At 38.4% G+C, this 16,077-nt stretch overlaps 1 protein-coding gene across 2 annotated transcripts in view; it reads right to left on the bottom strand.

The window, feature by feature from the left end:
- Window positions 1–270: 270 nt before the first annotated feature.
- RAPGEF4 (Rap guanine nucleotide exchange factor 4) overlaps window positions 271–16,077 on the bottom strand; it is a 151,147-nt gene continuing 135,340 nt past the window's right edge. Inside the window, exons 27-31 of one of the 2 annotated variants that reach the window (XM_063400506.1) lie at window positions 14,267–14,317; window positions 13,548–13,635; window positions 13,149–13,213; window positions 4,724–4,778; window positions 271–3,180 (exon numbers count right to left, since the gene is read on the bottom strand). In XM_063400506.1, the coding sequence (XP_063256576.1) occupies window positions 3,053–3,180; window positions 4,724–4,778; window positions 13,149–13,213; window positions 13,548–13,635; window positions 14,267–14,317 (387 nt within the window). In that variant the 3' untranslated portion in view covers window positions 271–3,052. The remainder of the gene's footprint in view (window positions 3,181–4,723; window positions 4,779–13,148; window positions 13,214–13,547; window positions 13,636–14,266; window positions 14,318–16,077) is intronic. The other variant, XM_063400507.1, reaches the window with a different exon arrangement.

Raw genomic sequence — 16,077 nt, forward strand, 5'->3', positions numbered from 1 at the left:
ACCGCACAGAGGCAGCAGCAAGGGGGCGTCTTCAGGGCAGCAGGAACGAGTTGTGACTCGCAGCAGCGAGCACAGGGTAAGTCAGGGTGCATGTTTTGACACTTGAGTGTTTCTTGAGTTCCTACTCATTCTCCGCTGTAGCACAACAGTTGCTCAGACTTCCTACAGCAAGAGCAATTTATTGACAGCTGCCTTCCTGTTGTAAAGTCAACACAGGGAGCAAGGGAAGCCCAGGACAGATCCTAGAGCCAGAAGGAACTTTTGTTCATCTAATCTCTAGGTATGTAGACAGTGATCAGAACCATAGCAACTATCTGAGCCACTTGAATGAGTTAGATACAGAGATAGCAACACTTGTTATTTATACAGCACCCTTTATTGGAAAATTTAAAAAATGTCAGATACCAGTTTCATTGAGTAGGTAAACTGCATTCATTTGTTGACTTGGAGATGCCATAAAACCTCTCTTTGTATCACTGGGATACAACTACACAATAGAGACTGCTGGCAACAAGTAAGTAAAACAGTTAGAAGTCCTAAAGAAAAAAAGAATAAACCAAGGGGATAAAAAAATACTAAACAGATGAAGAATTGGTCTTTATGCAGAGCCAAGCCAAAACTTGGCAGCTTGATAAACCAGCTAACACAGAAATAAATGAAAATTCCAAACAATCGGAACAAACCTGGAACAAATAAAATCATGAACTCAGAAATATCACCAGTTGATGGCAAAGATAAAAATGCCTGTCGAATTAATTGTGTCCCTGTAGTTTATTCTACTGCGTACTTTGCTTCTGGGAAGATTCTGTATCTGAAAAAGTCATATGAAGTATATTCGTCGAACAGCACAAATGGAAGTAAATATTTCTCACTTGAAATAATAAGACACAAATTCGTCTCTATGTTATTAGCTAGTTTTCCTCTGAATCATCTTGAACTTCTAGTCAGACAGCAAAGTTAAAATAAATTATTTCATCATGCTGCAGAATATTTCTTAACTGTGTAATTCTTTCCTTTGCAGAATGCAGGTACCAAGCAGATTGTGGTTCTATGTGTCAGCATTTCCCCGGTGACTCTCAGCTTTTGCAGAATTTATGTTTTGACTAAAAGAATGTAATTATTTTTATAGATAAAAAAAAATTTGTATGTGTATACTGATTCCACACAGTCCTGCCCAATGACAAAAAAATATACTCTGCATCTAAAGCAAAATGTAGACTATATCAATGAGGTCATCTCTGAAGCTTAATTATGAGATATTTGCAACTTCTAATTTCAGGCTTAATCAGTTTTATGACATCCAGCTTCACAGTGCAGAACCAGTGTGAATGCAATAGGAAAGACTTCTGCCATTCGAACACCATCATTCCCTTGGCATGCACTTGGCCGTCATGTGGGCTTGCCCAGCAGCAGCACAGCCATGCCCAGGAGCACTCAGGAGGGGGAAGGGCACAGCCAGACCTGAGGCACCTCCCCGTGCTCATCGGACCTAGAGGTCTCTCAAGTGCCACGTTAGCCAAGGTCTTGGGTTTGCCAGCCTGAGGTAAAATCCTGACCAAGGTAACTTGTAGTGCTCATATTAGTGACTGAGCAGGACAAATTGGTCAGATGGCTAAAATTAAGAATACATCCCTTCTTTATTTAAACTCTTCCAATTTAATGTTTTCTCCTGAGAAAGAAATGAGCTAACAAGACCACGGCGTTGCGCCACTGCCGGACTGTCATCCCCCGTGGCAGAGATGGGTCTGACTGGCCTTAATCTCACCATCCACCTCCCAGTGCATGAGGGCCAGCTGTGGGTTTGAGGCCCAGGAAATGACAAGCCAAGCTTGATATATCAGTTAATTAGGAGCATTTGTATTTATGCAGGAATGAAGCTGAAAGTGCAAATAAGGCCAGTGACTAAACCTCTCCAGCAATTACATTTAATAAGGTACTGCATGTTATTTACAGAAAAGATAGATCACACAACTTCTACATGTAAATGCACATGGACTGTGAAGACAAAAGCTGCACTCTCATAACATGCTAAACGAAATAAATAAACCAGAATTATTTTGGCACAATAACTATTACATAAATAAATATTCTAGAACATAATGAATTGACATTTATTTACAGTCTATTGAAAGTGCAAACAATTGCTGAAAATTAAGATATTTTTAAATGTGTAAGACCAGAAAATGTGTTAACCAGCCATGATTAATTCTAGCCAAAGTTTAAGATTTTAATGTCCAGGAAAATATTCTCTTGAAATCCATTTGTGCATATTGTGCTCTTTTTGAACCAGTCATTTGCTACCTTTAATGCTATTGATTTTGATGACCTTATTTTTAACTGAATTTTGTAAAAACCTGATTGGTAATTTAAAAAGAAGGAAGTAAAATGTAAACACTGATTAATCTATTTATCATTCAAAATATTTCCAGTCCTGTCAGTTTTCTGAAATGGCCGCACTGCTTGTAATAGTAGACAGTATATTAAAATTAGGAATTTTTCTTAGTATTTGTTGTATTTAAAATGCAAATATTTGCAAGTCTTCTCTGAATGGAACTATACCTTGGACCACTCTTGAACCTGATGAACAGCATTTCATCAGATCCTTACATCCATCTTCTACTGAGGTCAACAGTAGCTGAGCAAGCTAAACTGATGATCAGTTTTAGTCCTGACCTGAAGCATAAATCATAAAATAGTTTCTTAATTAGGAAGAAGAACCCACTACCTACCTTGGAACTGTTATAAGTTTTTGTGCATTTCCCACTAACTATTCTATTTTATCTTTTGCCCCTTTTTTAATCCATATGAGATACCACTTACTACACTTTAAGATGAATTAACAGTTCACAACATGGCCACCCATACACCTACAGTGCATAAATTCTTCCTCAACCAAAGTTCTCCAGCAGGCTGATACATTGTGCGTTGCCCAAGACCTTAGCGTATGTTTTTGCTTATTTTTGTAGTGGCAGTGCAGTAGCAGAGAAAGTGAAGTTCTTAACAAGTGACCTTGAGAGGATAAAAGATCATTTCCCATCACGGCTCCCAATGTTTATGCTCGGCGCGGTTCCAGTCGGTGAGACATCTGTGATAAAGTTCTCTGGTTGTCAATCACATTTAATTGCCGCACGTAGCCCCGAACATCCTGATGGTTTTTATTAGCCAGGGCTGCATCAGGATCTGGTGACAGAGAAATTATGTAGGATTGATAAATCTAAATGGACAAATGCCTGAACAAAATGCACAACTCCTTACAAGCTGTCACAGGAAAGACTAGATCCTGGTGAGTTAAAAAGGAAATATTTAGAAAGTGCTCTCTTTGAAACCTTTCCTCCATATCTGGCGGTCTTTCTGGTTACTACCCCCACAAATTAACTTTTCTCTTGGACATCCTTGGCTACATTTACTAAAATTGATGGCCCTTGGTTACAGTCTTACACATCACCTTATCAGTCATTAGCTATAAATTATACAGCTAACAAGTACAATTTAAAGCTGTTCATTTGCTTTGAACCAGCAACTTTCACAGATTCAAAATTATGTAATTGATTTAGACCTCTTTTCATGCAATATTCTCATTCCTAGCTCAGTATTAAATATTTGTAACAATATAGTGCTTAGTGGCTGCCCCATTCAAGCCTCAGAATTTACTATCTGTTTACATTACTTAACATAACCACATTATACCTACTCCAGCAGCAGGTATGGAATACTACCAAGTAAAATTCTAAGTATCTTCAGCCTCACAGGGAACAGCTTAAAGTGTAATGTAATATGCGTTAAGTAACCTAAATTCAACTAAAAAATTACACTGAGGCATCTACAATACATTACACATACACACACACAAAGAGCATGGAATTTAGATCCAGTAGATCTATATACTCCCATTTTGCTATATCATGTATAATGAAAACCTGCTTCCATTTCTAAATATGTGGAGGTCTCACCCGTGCTTAATACATCAAATTTAAAGACACAAAGCCAGAAAATCCTGGATTGTGGAGGAAAAAAACCCTCTTAATTTCTACAGTTCAACAAAAATTTCTACAGATCTTCTACAGTTAAGCTTTGACTCATATGGAAAGAAACTATTTTTTATAAAAATATAGTTTTATATTATTTATTCTGTTGTGTGAAAAAGTGGAAGTGGAAGGGTGCTGGGAGTCAAAATGGATGAAGTGCTGAGGAAATGCCCAAGTGACTGAGACTGACAGTACACCTCGATGGGACAAGACCCACAGAGAAGCCTGTTTGACCATACAGCTCTGTCATCTTACATGACCAAAAGCAAGGTCTGGTAATTATACTGACAAACAGGTTTTAAATTCACCACCTTATGCAGTTATGTCATTTATAAAGGTCATGTCTCCAGACTAGTTTCATACTAAAACAGCATTTATCCAAGCAAGTATCTGTGTGCTGCTGCCTGCTAGACTTATTTAAACTGCTTCTGAATCCAATGGCTAATTTCAGCTGGCTCTAATCTGACAGACAGGTCGAGACCTTACAGATATATAGCTCTTTCACATACACGGAAAAGAGAAAGAGGAGAAGGGGTTTATCAGAGCTTCCTGAAGGGTATTTCACCCTGTGAAACCTCACAGGATCCAAAGATGGAAGAAGCACTGGAAAGCAGGCTCCTCAGTTCTGGTACACCATGCTGTAATTACCGTAGCTACTGATGATAATGCCGATGGTACAGATGTTGTAAGACACTTACTGAAAGATTGGCTTCGGCAGAATTTCACTGTCCTGACAGTGTTGGCAATCATGCGCTGGAGGGAAAAGATGGGATGCAATCAGAGAACAAGCACTGTATTTCATCATCATTTAAACACCTAAGCACCTAACTGTGCCTGAATGTGAAGACACATGCCAATAAAAGCAGTCATATGAATGAAAATATAATTTTAATGCCGATACTTTCATATATAGGGTGTGATTTGCATTTACACAGGCTTTAAATAAGCATGAGTATAATTTACATGCACTCAGAGAACCCTTTCCCTTGCTTGAATGCTGTAAAAGGCCCTAAGTAAGAATGAAAATCAGCCCCTTCAATGTGCATTTCTTTGATAACATCTTACCATATTAAAAAGTAAAAGGAATACCATGGAGTATATACACGTTAATTTAAAGACCATCTGCTCCTAACAGCAAGACCATTTCTAGAATATATTCAGCAATTAAAGAGCTTTCACCTTTTATATAAACTTGAGTTTAAAATGCAGTCCTCCTGGAGGATGGCAGCATAAATGAGCACGTGAGGGTGATTCCACCGGCAGAATGCTCAGCTCAGGTGAGAAGGCCACTCACTGTACTGTGGCCTGCAGCCAGGTTTCATAAACAGATCTATTACACAGTGTTACTCTGCACAAGAGTATCTGATTCAATATGAAAAGTGCATTCACTTTTGGTGGACCCTTCTACTGACAATTCACCAAAAAAAAAAAATCAGAAGTCAATTCAGTCCTTCTTGGATGTGCTTCCTCTTCAGCAAAAAAGACTTCCTTTAAGTTCAATGAATACACTTGCTGTGATAAATCAGATGTTATTTTATAATAGTTTTTAAGAAAAGAAATTAAGGTAAGTCATAAAGCAAAACATTAGTTCTGGACTGTAGAATTTTAACTGGTTTCTGTGATTAGCACCACAGAATTAATACATCCACCAGTATGAGGCAGAATTAGTTGTTCTATATAATGTCAAAGAAACTGAAACTTCAAATTTAGCTAGATAGATTGATTCAATCCCTGTTGTAAGGACATTTGTTTCAGTTTCTTTGGCTTAGATTAAGAAATAGAGGAGCGAAATTCCATTCCCTATCAGACTCTAATGTCTGTGTTCTGACACAGCTACATCTTCTAACAGCACACTCTCACCAGGCTGCTTCATACATAATGGAAATTTTGTGTGAGATTAACAAGCTAGTTAGTCATAAGCTCTCAAAAAATGGAATTACATCTCTCTTACTAGTGAACAATAAAGCCTGGGGCATACGTTCCTCTAAATTCATTATTATGTTAAATGAAATCACAATTATAATCTTAAATGAAAATGTTACAAATGAAATAAGTTTGTGAAATCTGTCATTCCAGAAGTGGGAAGCACCAATGTAAGACATTCCTTACACATACAATGCATAATCTCAGACATTTCAGTGTACTGTCAAGTATACAAAAATGGTTTGGTTGGTTGGCATAAGAAACACTATTGCTATATCACGTACTAAATGTTTGTGGATTACACCTTGTATTATCAAATGAAACTGATCTAAAATATGTTAATTCCAAAACACAGTTTCCCAAAAGATCTAGGAAATCTAGCTATGGATCTGCTTATGTTGTTCCAGAAGTCATATGTATTTACATGTATAATTCAAGTAAGAGTAAATTTTATCCTATAGTAATTTTCCTACCTCTTCAAGCCATTATTACTATGCAGATTTCCTAAGGCACTTACCTTGCAAACGTTCTCACAAGTGCTTAGAATTAAGCATGTGAATAAACTTCAGTGGAACCTCTTAATAAACCTCAAGATCACTGGTCTGAGACAGGACACAGTGTACATAAGTGTCCATTTTTCAGTCTAACCAAATCAAATGGAAATGGAAACAACACAAGCATATAAACATGACTGTTTCACACCTCTGTGGCTCCATATTTGGCTCTGTTATGTGATGCTGCTGTTTTGACTTATACCAGTTCAAAAAATACTCATCTACAGTAACTGTTTCCAGGACAGATCATAAAGTTGAACTGCACAGACAACATGATGAAGTTTCAAGACTGTCTAGCTTCAAAGGAATCTTTGCTGAGAACACTTCATTTTTAGGAAGATAGCTAGTTTCGCTTGATGTGCTTTCTAGATGGATTGTAAATACACACCTTAATTTTTCATACCTATAACTCTTTGGGTTTTGAAGCCTTATCTCATGATACCCTTTGGAGCTATTATTATTTGGCTTCATATGTGAAAACTTGGATTTATCAAAAAAAAGGTGCTCTTTGGAATAATTTTACTCTTTTTTCTCTTGTGGGGAATTTGTTCTCAAAAAATGAAGAACATTCAGAATAAATACTGTAATGCAGTACTGTACTGAAAGAAAAATTATGGATGTGTACTGAAAGATTTTTAAAAAGTTTTTGCTGTTTTCAAATTTGCCATTATGTGGGCTGTTCTAGGTAATGGAAGTGGAAGTAGAAACGGACTTGTCTTCTGGTTAAAGAATGAACTGCCTGGCTTCCTTCAGTTGGCTGAAAGACTTCATTTTGAGGGGTTCCTTTGCCTTTTCCTGAGGGTAATGTGATTCAATTTGTGGATTCAGAAGTACCCTGGCAATGATGAAATACAAGCTAATGAGGAAGTGGGTGTTAAGGCTGAATAAATGGAGAAACAGTGGCCCAAAGAGAGCATCACAAACCAATGGGGAGATTCTGAAGCATTATGTCTCTTTGAAGAGCAATTTTCACGTTACTTTTTTCCAAGTGCTGTTCTACTGTCTCATAATGACGAAGCACCTAACAGTTCCTCTTTGTAAGATACGTAGTGAACAGAAAAACAGGTTATGAACAAAAGTGAAATCTCCCTTCCTGAGTCTCGTAGATAAGTTAGACTGTCTTCTTTTGATGCAAGAAAATTAGCAACATGCAGAAAAAATGTTCAGACGGAAGCCTGCTCCTTACAGTTTTTCTTCAAGTAGAGGATTACCTCCAGTCAATGCCTGCAAAGATTAATATCTGTTTACTTGCAGTGCTAAGCAAGACCTCTATCAAAAAGCCATACAAACCTAAATTTGGATCTTTCTGAAATAGAACCAATTGCATAATACACCAAGTAATGGCTACTACCAGCATGCTGTGTATACACAACAATACCCTTTCAAGTTTTACAGTCTGGAATTGTGGCAGCAGGCCAGCACATTATCTTCTAATCCACTCCAAATCCAGGTTGCTAAATATTATAAATATTCATATATGCCATTGAAAATTACTAAGGGCTTTAGTCATACACTTTTTGCATAATCTTTATGTTCCAAAAATTAAAGAATGTTTGCCCTTTTTTTTTTGCATATGGATAAGAGAGTGAATTCCCTTTTGTTCATCTCCACAAAACCTGAAAACCAATATGCACAAATTCTCTAATCCTCTTTTCATACCTGAAGGGTGAGGAGGCTTGACAAAAAGAAGCATCGGTGGTCAGCACCATGACGCTATCTTGTGCTGCCATGGCAGGTCAGCACTTTCAGAGCTTTTCCTGACTTCTGCTCCCTCTACAGGTGTTATTCCTGAGATAATGCTGGGTAATGTCACACGGAGAAGGTGCCACAGAAAGTAATCTTTGTTCAGGCTCTCTGATGATTTGAGAAACGGTGCTGACAAAGTTCACAAATAATTGCATCTTCCTTTTGTCTATGAATACAAAATTCTGTAGTGGCAGTTAGAGTGCAATTATGCAGCCGAGGTTTGAAAAGAAGGAAATCAGTAAGTGGTCAAGGGTATGAAATACTGCCTGTCCCTAAGGAGAGTCATGCTCAATACTTTCTTCACTTTCCTCTCTCTTCTTCCCTATCAAGACCTAATTCTATGAAAGCGCTTGTAAATATTTTCTAAATATACAGCTATAAAAGCAGTGTCACTTAAATGGTGTATACTGCCTTGTGCTGCAGGTTGAAGGTTACCCTGTATCTGCTAAATCACACAGAGTTCACAGAACTATTACTACTGGTGCTATCTGGGTGCTTGCCTCCACCTGAGAGGAGAGTCATTCTAGATCACAAACTAATTGTGTTTGCAGCCTCCTGCCGCCTTTGTATCTTTCACGTACTTGCAGCTCTCAAAATGTTCCCCGCCTGCCAAACTAAAACTACAATATTTAAAAAGCTTTACAAGTTTTGCTCCTCTATAACAAATACCTCTTCAATTATTACGTAGATGAGTCTTCTAAAGGCACACTTTAACAGGTACTGTCAGCTCACCAGGGGAGAAGAGCTGCAGGTGGTTTGGTGTCATGGCATACATGCCAAACTAGGATGTACATCTGAGCAACACCACAGTGGAAACAGCTTTTACATAAGTAAAAGACCGTCAATACTTCTCTGAAACCAGGTCTTGTTTGCTACTGAAGACTACTAAAGACTTACACTACAAAGACCAGTATTTTAATTATTTTGTCTACTTATTGCCAAACGTATAAATAAGATTTTCCAGGCTGGATTTGAAGGCTTCAGGCGAAGGCATGAGTGAAGAGCACAAATGCAGTGCAAATACAAGGAATAAGAGCAGACCCATTTCTGACATGTTCAGTACTGTTTACCCACATCTTGTACAAACCAAATGGATCTGTTTACAAACTTCCCTCTTTACCCATAGCTGTGGCTTTGCCACACATGATTCCTCTCTTCCCTGGCTGGGCGTCCCTGTCCTTCCACTCCAGAAAGAGCAGGCAGTCACACAGGTAGCAGCAGGTAAAGCTCAGCAATGCTCTGCAGAATGACGTCCCCCTACTACTGCCAAAACCACAGTTCTGTCACTCCACCACTGAAAAGATCAATATATAGGAAAGCCTAGCAGGAAAAAAATTGACTGAGTCTTTTTCTTTGTTAGCTTGAGTTGCTAAAAAATACTAGGCTAATGTGGTTCAACACCATCTGTCTGTTTTTCCCTTTTTCTCCAGATAATTTTGTTCAATTTGAAAAAAGAACCCAGTTTTCAAACACAAGAAAGCTCCTACCAATTTTCTGTGAAAACAGATGGCTGTGGACAAGAGAAAGATTGTGTAAGTGCCCTCCTGTCTCCTTCAGGAAAAAGGCTGTAGTGCAAGTTCCTATGTTATGACAAATGCCTATTCACACAGAATTCCCCAGCCATGAAGAAACAACACATGCCCCAGCCACGAGGAGAGAGCTGAGCAGAGCTCAAGCAGCCACGAAACACAAATGTTTAGGAAATCAGGCCTTGCTGTTTCTGGCACTCAGGGAGCTCCTGGCTCAGATACTGCCTGACAGCTCCTGCATGTTTTAAGATGCATCATTTAATATAAATAATAACAGAAATACCACAAAACAGAAAAGATTTCAAGGAAGTTGGTTCAGCTGCAGAGATGCCACTAGATCAAACTTCTACTTTTGGCTGCCAGTTACAGGAATAAAGTTGTCAGCAGCACATCAGCTGTCGGGATCAGAGCTCTGTGGTGAGAATGCAGACACGATGCCAGAGGCTGTTCTCAGTTTCATCACCGTGCTTACACAAGAGTCAAAGGGACCCACCTCCTCTAGTGGGAAGTGGCACCACCAGTGGCAACTACCCAGGCACTTTTATTCATAAACTTCAGCAAACATAAAAGGAAACAATCTTCCAAAGAACCAAGATGTTTCAGAAGCATCAGTAAGAGTGGCTCCCAGCAATACTCTAAGGAATCTCCATCTGCTTATGACAGAACATGATGCAGCAGAACAAACAGACAAAAACAATAAATGGCAAGACATGATTCCTGAGAGAAAATCTGGTTTCTACTTTTCTCCTGAAAATGGCAGAGGTAACATCACAAAAACACCTTGGGCTTATACTTATTTAAAAGAGAGGGGAATTTATCTGAGAGTTATCTGACTGAGTGGTCTTGTCTTTACAGTTTAATATCTGGCAATTATGTGTGGATATGACAGTTTTAAGTTTCACACAAGTAGGCGGCAGCGACTGAGGTTTAACAGTGGGCTTTTCTTCTTTGCTTGACCTGATGACACATGCAAAAAGCTAAAAACTGCCAGGTCCACTGTAGGTTTTGAATGAATTATGTGTGTGGAATTTGAATACAGGTTGCTCTGAACAGCTATGGGTTGAGAGAGCTAGTAAAAGCACCATAGAAGCATGCAGAAGAGCTAGTAAAGAATAATAAAAATACAGAAGATATAGTTGTAGTAAGGCTCAGAGAAAAAGCAGAGTGAGCTTTTAGGTAGAGTACCAACCAAAGAAAGGCTTAGGACACTAAAAAAGGAGGGTTTTTCCTTTTCTGGTGAGTTGAGGAACATGAGATATAATGCTGATTCCTTAAAAAATATGCGGCATCAAAAATACACTAACTGATCTTCACGTTCCTCTCCTAAGGAACATGATCAAAAACTCAGATTACTGGTACTACATTCTTGCAGCATAAAATATTATTTAAAACTTTTGGGTGCTACTAGTAAACTCCTTTTCTGAGGGTAACATTATTTTGAAGATAAGACAATGAGCAGACTAGGATGAAGATGGTAGACCTGCAGCAACTTAGATACAGATAAGTTTAAGCTGCTATAAAATTCACTCTTGGCCTTGGGAGTGCCAAAATATGGTACAGAGTGGTGCAGAAGTATTCTTAAATGACAAGTTGAACTTCTGTCTATGGTAAGTGCTTACAGGAGAGCTCCTCCCTCCCGTAATGGCTTTTACACAAAATCAGGCATAAAGAGCTTGAAGCACAGAGCTCTGAGGCCAGTGGATGTACCAGCTCTCTTCTGGCTCAGGAGGTGTAAAAAGGCCAAGCGAGGTAGAGATGTTGGAGCCAGCACAGAAGCATGGCTTTAGCAATGCAGCTGACATCCCTTCTGGTTTGGAGGTGCTCCAACCAAGTCTGAGATCCCTTTGTGCTCTCCAAAGTATTTACTATCTATACTGTTACATCTATACCTAAGAACAGGCAGTCCAGAAAAAGAGTCCTTTTCTCAGGTAGAAGGCTCAAGGCCTTTGGAAGGAGATGGCAACACAGTCTGCCTATGCAATTATAGAATGCCATTATTGCAAAGTGAGGTCAGGCCCTTACTCAGGCATTAGCACTGCCATTTACTTACAAAATGTCTCATCTTAGTAAAGGGGTATTTTCACCCAAGGACTGAGGCTATCCTGGAGTACAGATTAAAATCTAAGAGAATTCACTTAGAGTGATGATTACTTTGCTGTGAAGTTTTTTTTTCCTCTGCAGTTATCAGTTCTCAGAGGGTCAGACAAACACCTCCACAGTGTAGTGGAAATAACTAAAGTTATGTAACTCCATTGGGATGGAGTGGTTCTGATTACTGCACTACTAAGAACAAGCTCATATAGGGGCCAGAGGAAATATGCTCTAGCATGGCTGCTGAATGGCTGAGAGAAAAGGGCTTCAAGTTGTGCCAGGGAAGGTTTAGATTGGATATGAGAAAAAATTTCTTCACTTTAAGGGTGGTCAGGCATTGGAATAGGCTGCCCAGGAAAGTGGTGGAACCACCATGCCTGTAAGTGTTCATAGAGCGTGTGGATGTGGCACACAGGGACAAGGTTTACTGAGGAACCCAGTGGTGCTGGGCTAACAGCTGGACTTGGGGATCTCGGAGGTCTTTTCCAACCTTAGTGATTCTGTGATTCTGCTATTTATTGCCAGAGCAGTAAGTCAGGTTTGGTTTTGCTGTGCAGATGCCACAGCTGGGTTTGGCTAACGCAGGTTCTCAGATACATGTTCCATTAATGAGGAACATGGCTTTAGCAACCAAGAAAATATCTTCTCACTGCTGACAAACTCAAGTTTCAGTTGAGACTCCTGCAATGGAAAGTTTCCTGCCCACAGTTTTTGACAATGTTGTTTGAAATGATAACAGCTTGGTTGCAGGACTTATATCAAATTTGAGCACACACTAGCTGTTTATCATTGCTTCCCCTTTCCAGTATGAAGGCAATCAAGCCACAGACACCTCTTTTCATTTGTCAAAGGAAAGAAGAAAACAAGATGTTGTGCAAGGTCTTTTCAATGCTTCTTTCATTCTCTGAGGAGCTATGCAGAACTATCCGAGCCTGAGGCAGTTCAGGCCTGTTTGAAGGAACAGCAGTTAAAATCACAGGTTGGTCCCAAAGTGGCTGTTAAAAAGTGTCTCCAACAGCTCTGCCTCCTGTCCCTGATGCTCCCTCTCCTAGGAAACATTTTGGCTGTGCATGGCTCAGTGGGCAGTTTGTGCTCCACCTCTGTGAGGTTTTCCAGAAAACCAGAGGCCCCAGGCTCTGAGTACAATGCAGGCTATTTTTGCCAGGTCTTAGTCCTGCCTTCATTTTCTCTAGCCCTGGATGTCACTGTTTAGAAGTTCACTCTTGAAGAGGGGAATAGGGAGGTTTTTTTAAGTTTTCTTTTGAATATGTCATACATACCATTTTTTCGAAGTTTACTAGATTGTCAGTGAATGTCTTGTTTCCCTCATGAGTAAACGTCATGTCTGTATAGAAATAAAAGACACATAAAAGCCCATTTCTGAATCATGGCCATACAAAACAGCAGAATGTTTTATCTACCCTTACAAAAATCGTAGCAGCTGTGAAAGTAAAACATTTAGGTTTTAATTTGCAGCATTTCTGAGACTAATAAAATTGAGGTATGATATTCAGATGTACAAAAGCAGTTTTTTTGTCTCTGTGTCGTGCTTTTCATAATGGAAAAAGATCATACCTCACACTGAGATTGATTTTTGCTTTTTCTTGCTGCTACTCTTATCCTTCAAATATTTGACAAATAGCTTTCAAGTTAATAATTCTGGTAACATCCAACCTTACCTTTCATGAGCAGCGGCATGAAAGGAATTATTGGAGGGTCCAATTTAGCTACAGTAAGTCTGTAGGCCCTATGGTTTCTTGATGGATCCTTACAAAAAAAGAGAAATCAAATAATTACTAACATGTATTATTATATGTATCAAGACACTATATGCATTCATTTAGATGTCATGGCATTTATTACAAACATTATTTTTTCCTGTGACTTTGAAAGTGCATCTGCAAATTCAGACACCTTTTATCATTCTCCCAGACTGGTTACATGATGAGAATGCAGCCATTAAACACAAACATTTTTTCATGCCAAACAGCAAGGTAAGATATGATTACAAAAACATTCTTCATAAAAGAAACCACACATTTTTTCCTCCCTCCTCACAGCTGCAGATCCAGTTTTGCATATGCTGTAGCACTAAAATGTATTGCCTGGAAAAATCCAGGTTGAAAAATAGAATTTCCCATATGTACTATTGGAAAACATGTGATAAAGCTTTTCTGAGTTCCCAGATTAACTTTGAGTGGTACATAAGTTCTCTCAGAGTAGGTTCCTAAGAGTATAATTTATTAGTCATACATACTTGTTTTAGCAGCTCTAAAATGGGATCATAAACTTCTTAAAGTCAAACAAGGACATATAAAACGTTCTGAATCAAGGAATTCAAATCAGAAACTGAATTATCTCAGACTGTGCATAGAATAAGGGATCTATTGCTATTCACCATTAAGCTTTCAAACTCTGCATAGATCTTCTTGAACTTGCTTGGGAGTTTCTGTTAATAAAAACAAAAATAGCAAACCTTAATTAAATCCGATCAGTGCGATAATTTTACTGTAAATGCTAGTTCCTTCTACAACGCCCTAAGTCAGGAAAGTGCTCTTTTTTTGCCAGATATTTCTAACAATGTGCTAATCTAAAATACAACGTTTCCTAGCAACCAGATTAAAAATAGAGACGGGACCAGCCATGAAACCTGGATCCTGATTTAAACCCCGACTTGAATTTAGTCCTTAGGGATGTTTAGATTCAGATTTTTGTTTGGCTCACATATCAATCACTGAATTCAGAATGTAAGTGGAAATTCATGTGAATGCTTCCAGGACATTCTTGATTATAGCCTATCTGAAAATGTAATTTAAACACAGCTTGCGTAGGGGCAGATCAGCTTAATTATTCATACCTATGATGAACTGCCCTTGCAAACATTCATATCCATGCCTGGGCATTTCCAGGAGGTTTTTTGCTCATGCTGATGCATTTATTGGTAAAAATCTTGACATGCTCAGCAGCAAAGATCCTCTATCACTTTCTGGGGTACAAATTAATGAATATTTTTTTAGTCCACAATACCTACACAAATAAATAAAGGTCAGTTGATCATGAAATGATTGAGATAGGCTTTACTAAATACTTTCTTTCCCCCCCATATTATGTTGTACAGATTAAATAGCTTTACTATAAAGACTATAAGATATGTTATAAATTGGTTTCAGAGATCACTGTAATTTTTTATGTGCAATCAGAATATGTCAGTTATTTATAGTAAGAAATTTCTGCATTTCCTGAATTTTTCAGACTGCTATTAGCAGTGGATAACATTAAAAATTAATAGAGATTTTACAGTGCAGAAATGATTTTTTGCAATACCTTCTACATTTGGAGTGTGTACCCTAGCAAGCTATTTACACTGTGCCACAGCAAGGGCCTAATTTTTAATGATGTGTGTCAACAACTGTGTGCCTAGTTTGCATATGCATGCAGATTAGGTATTTGTGAAGTAAGTGGTATAATTGGACATTTGCACCTGCAAATATCTGATTTCTGCATGCAACTACTGTAAATGCATGATAATATAGAAAAAATTCAGGTCTTGGTATCTTTGTCTTTAAGTATTTTCTGTACATATCTGGCGAAAAATCAAATTGCGGATTTCTTGATAAACCAAATGTTTTACAGAACCAAAGTGTTAACATTTCCTTGAGCTCAAGTTAATCCTCTAAAGGTACAAATGATCTGTGTCCCCCCAGCTCAGACCTGGTGCTCATTTCAGATTGCTGTATATAGTATATACATTCAATTCCTTATTCTCTAGTCCTGTACTGTCTCAGCTCTCCCAACTCCTCTTAACAGCCAAAAATGAAGGGTCATTATTTTGAGAAACTGAAAATCTTTGCCTGTAACACTGACTGTATATGATACACGTACTTTTGAAAATGGGACTGGTGTACTCTCAGACATGTTAGTCTGATCTCCTGTTTCAGAGCATATTTTTGAAGCTGTTCAAATTTTGTTCTCAGTTGCATCAATAACCTCAGTCATGCTAATTATTTTGAATTTCTAATGAACAAAATACATACACGTTTAAATCTGTAGTGTTTTTGATAATCAGTATGTTCTCAGTGGTTACACTGTGCTGGACACTGCACCCTTTTTTATACACTCATATGCAAAAGAGCAAGGCCACAGAAAAAGGTGGAAGCTCTGAGAATGAAGACCAAACTGACAGTAAGCATTGAAATGCATGTCAGAGAG

Source organism: Prinia subflava, chromosome 6 (genome assembly GCF_021018805.1).
Source record: "Prinia subflava isolate CZ2003 ecotype Zambia chromosome 6, Cam_Psub_1.2, whole genome shotgun sequence".
Taxonomy (NCBI): domain Eukaryota; kingdom Metazoa; phylum Chordata; class Aves; order Passeriformes; family Cisticolidae; genus Prinia; species Prinia subflava.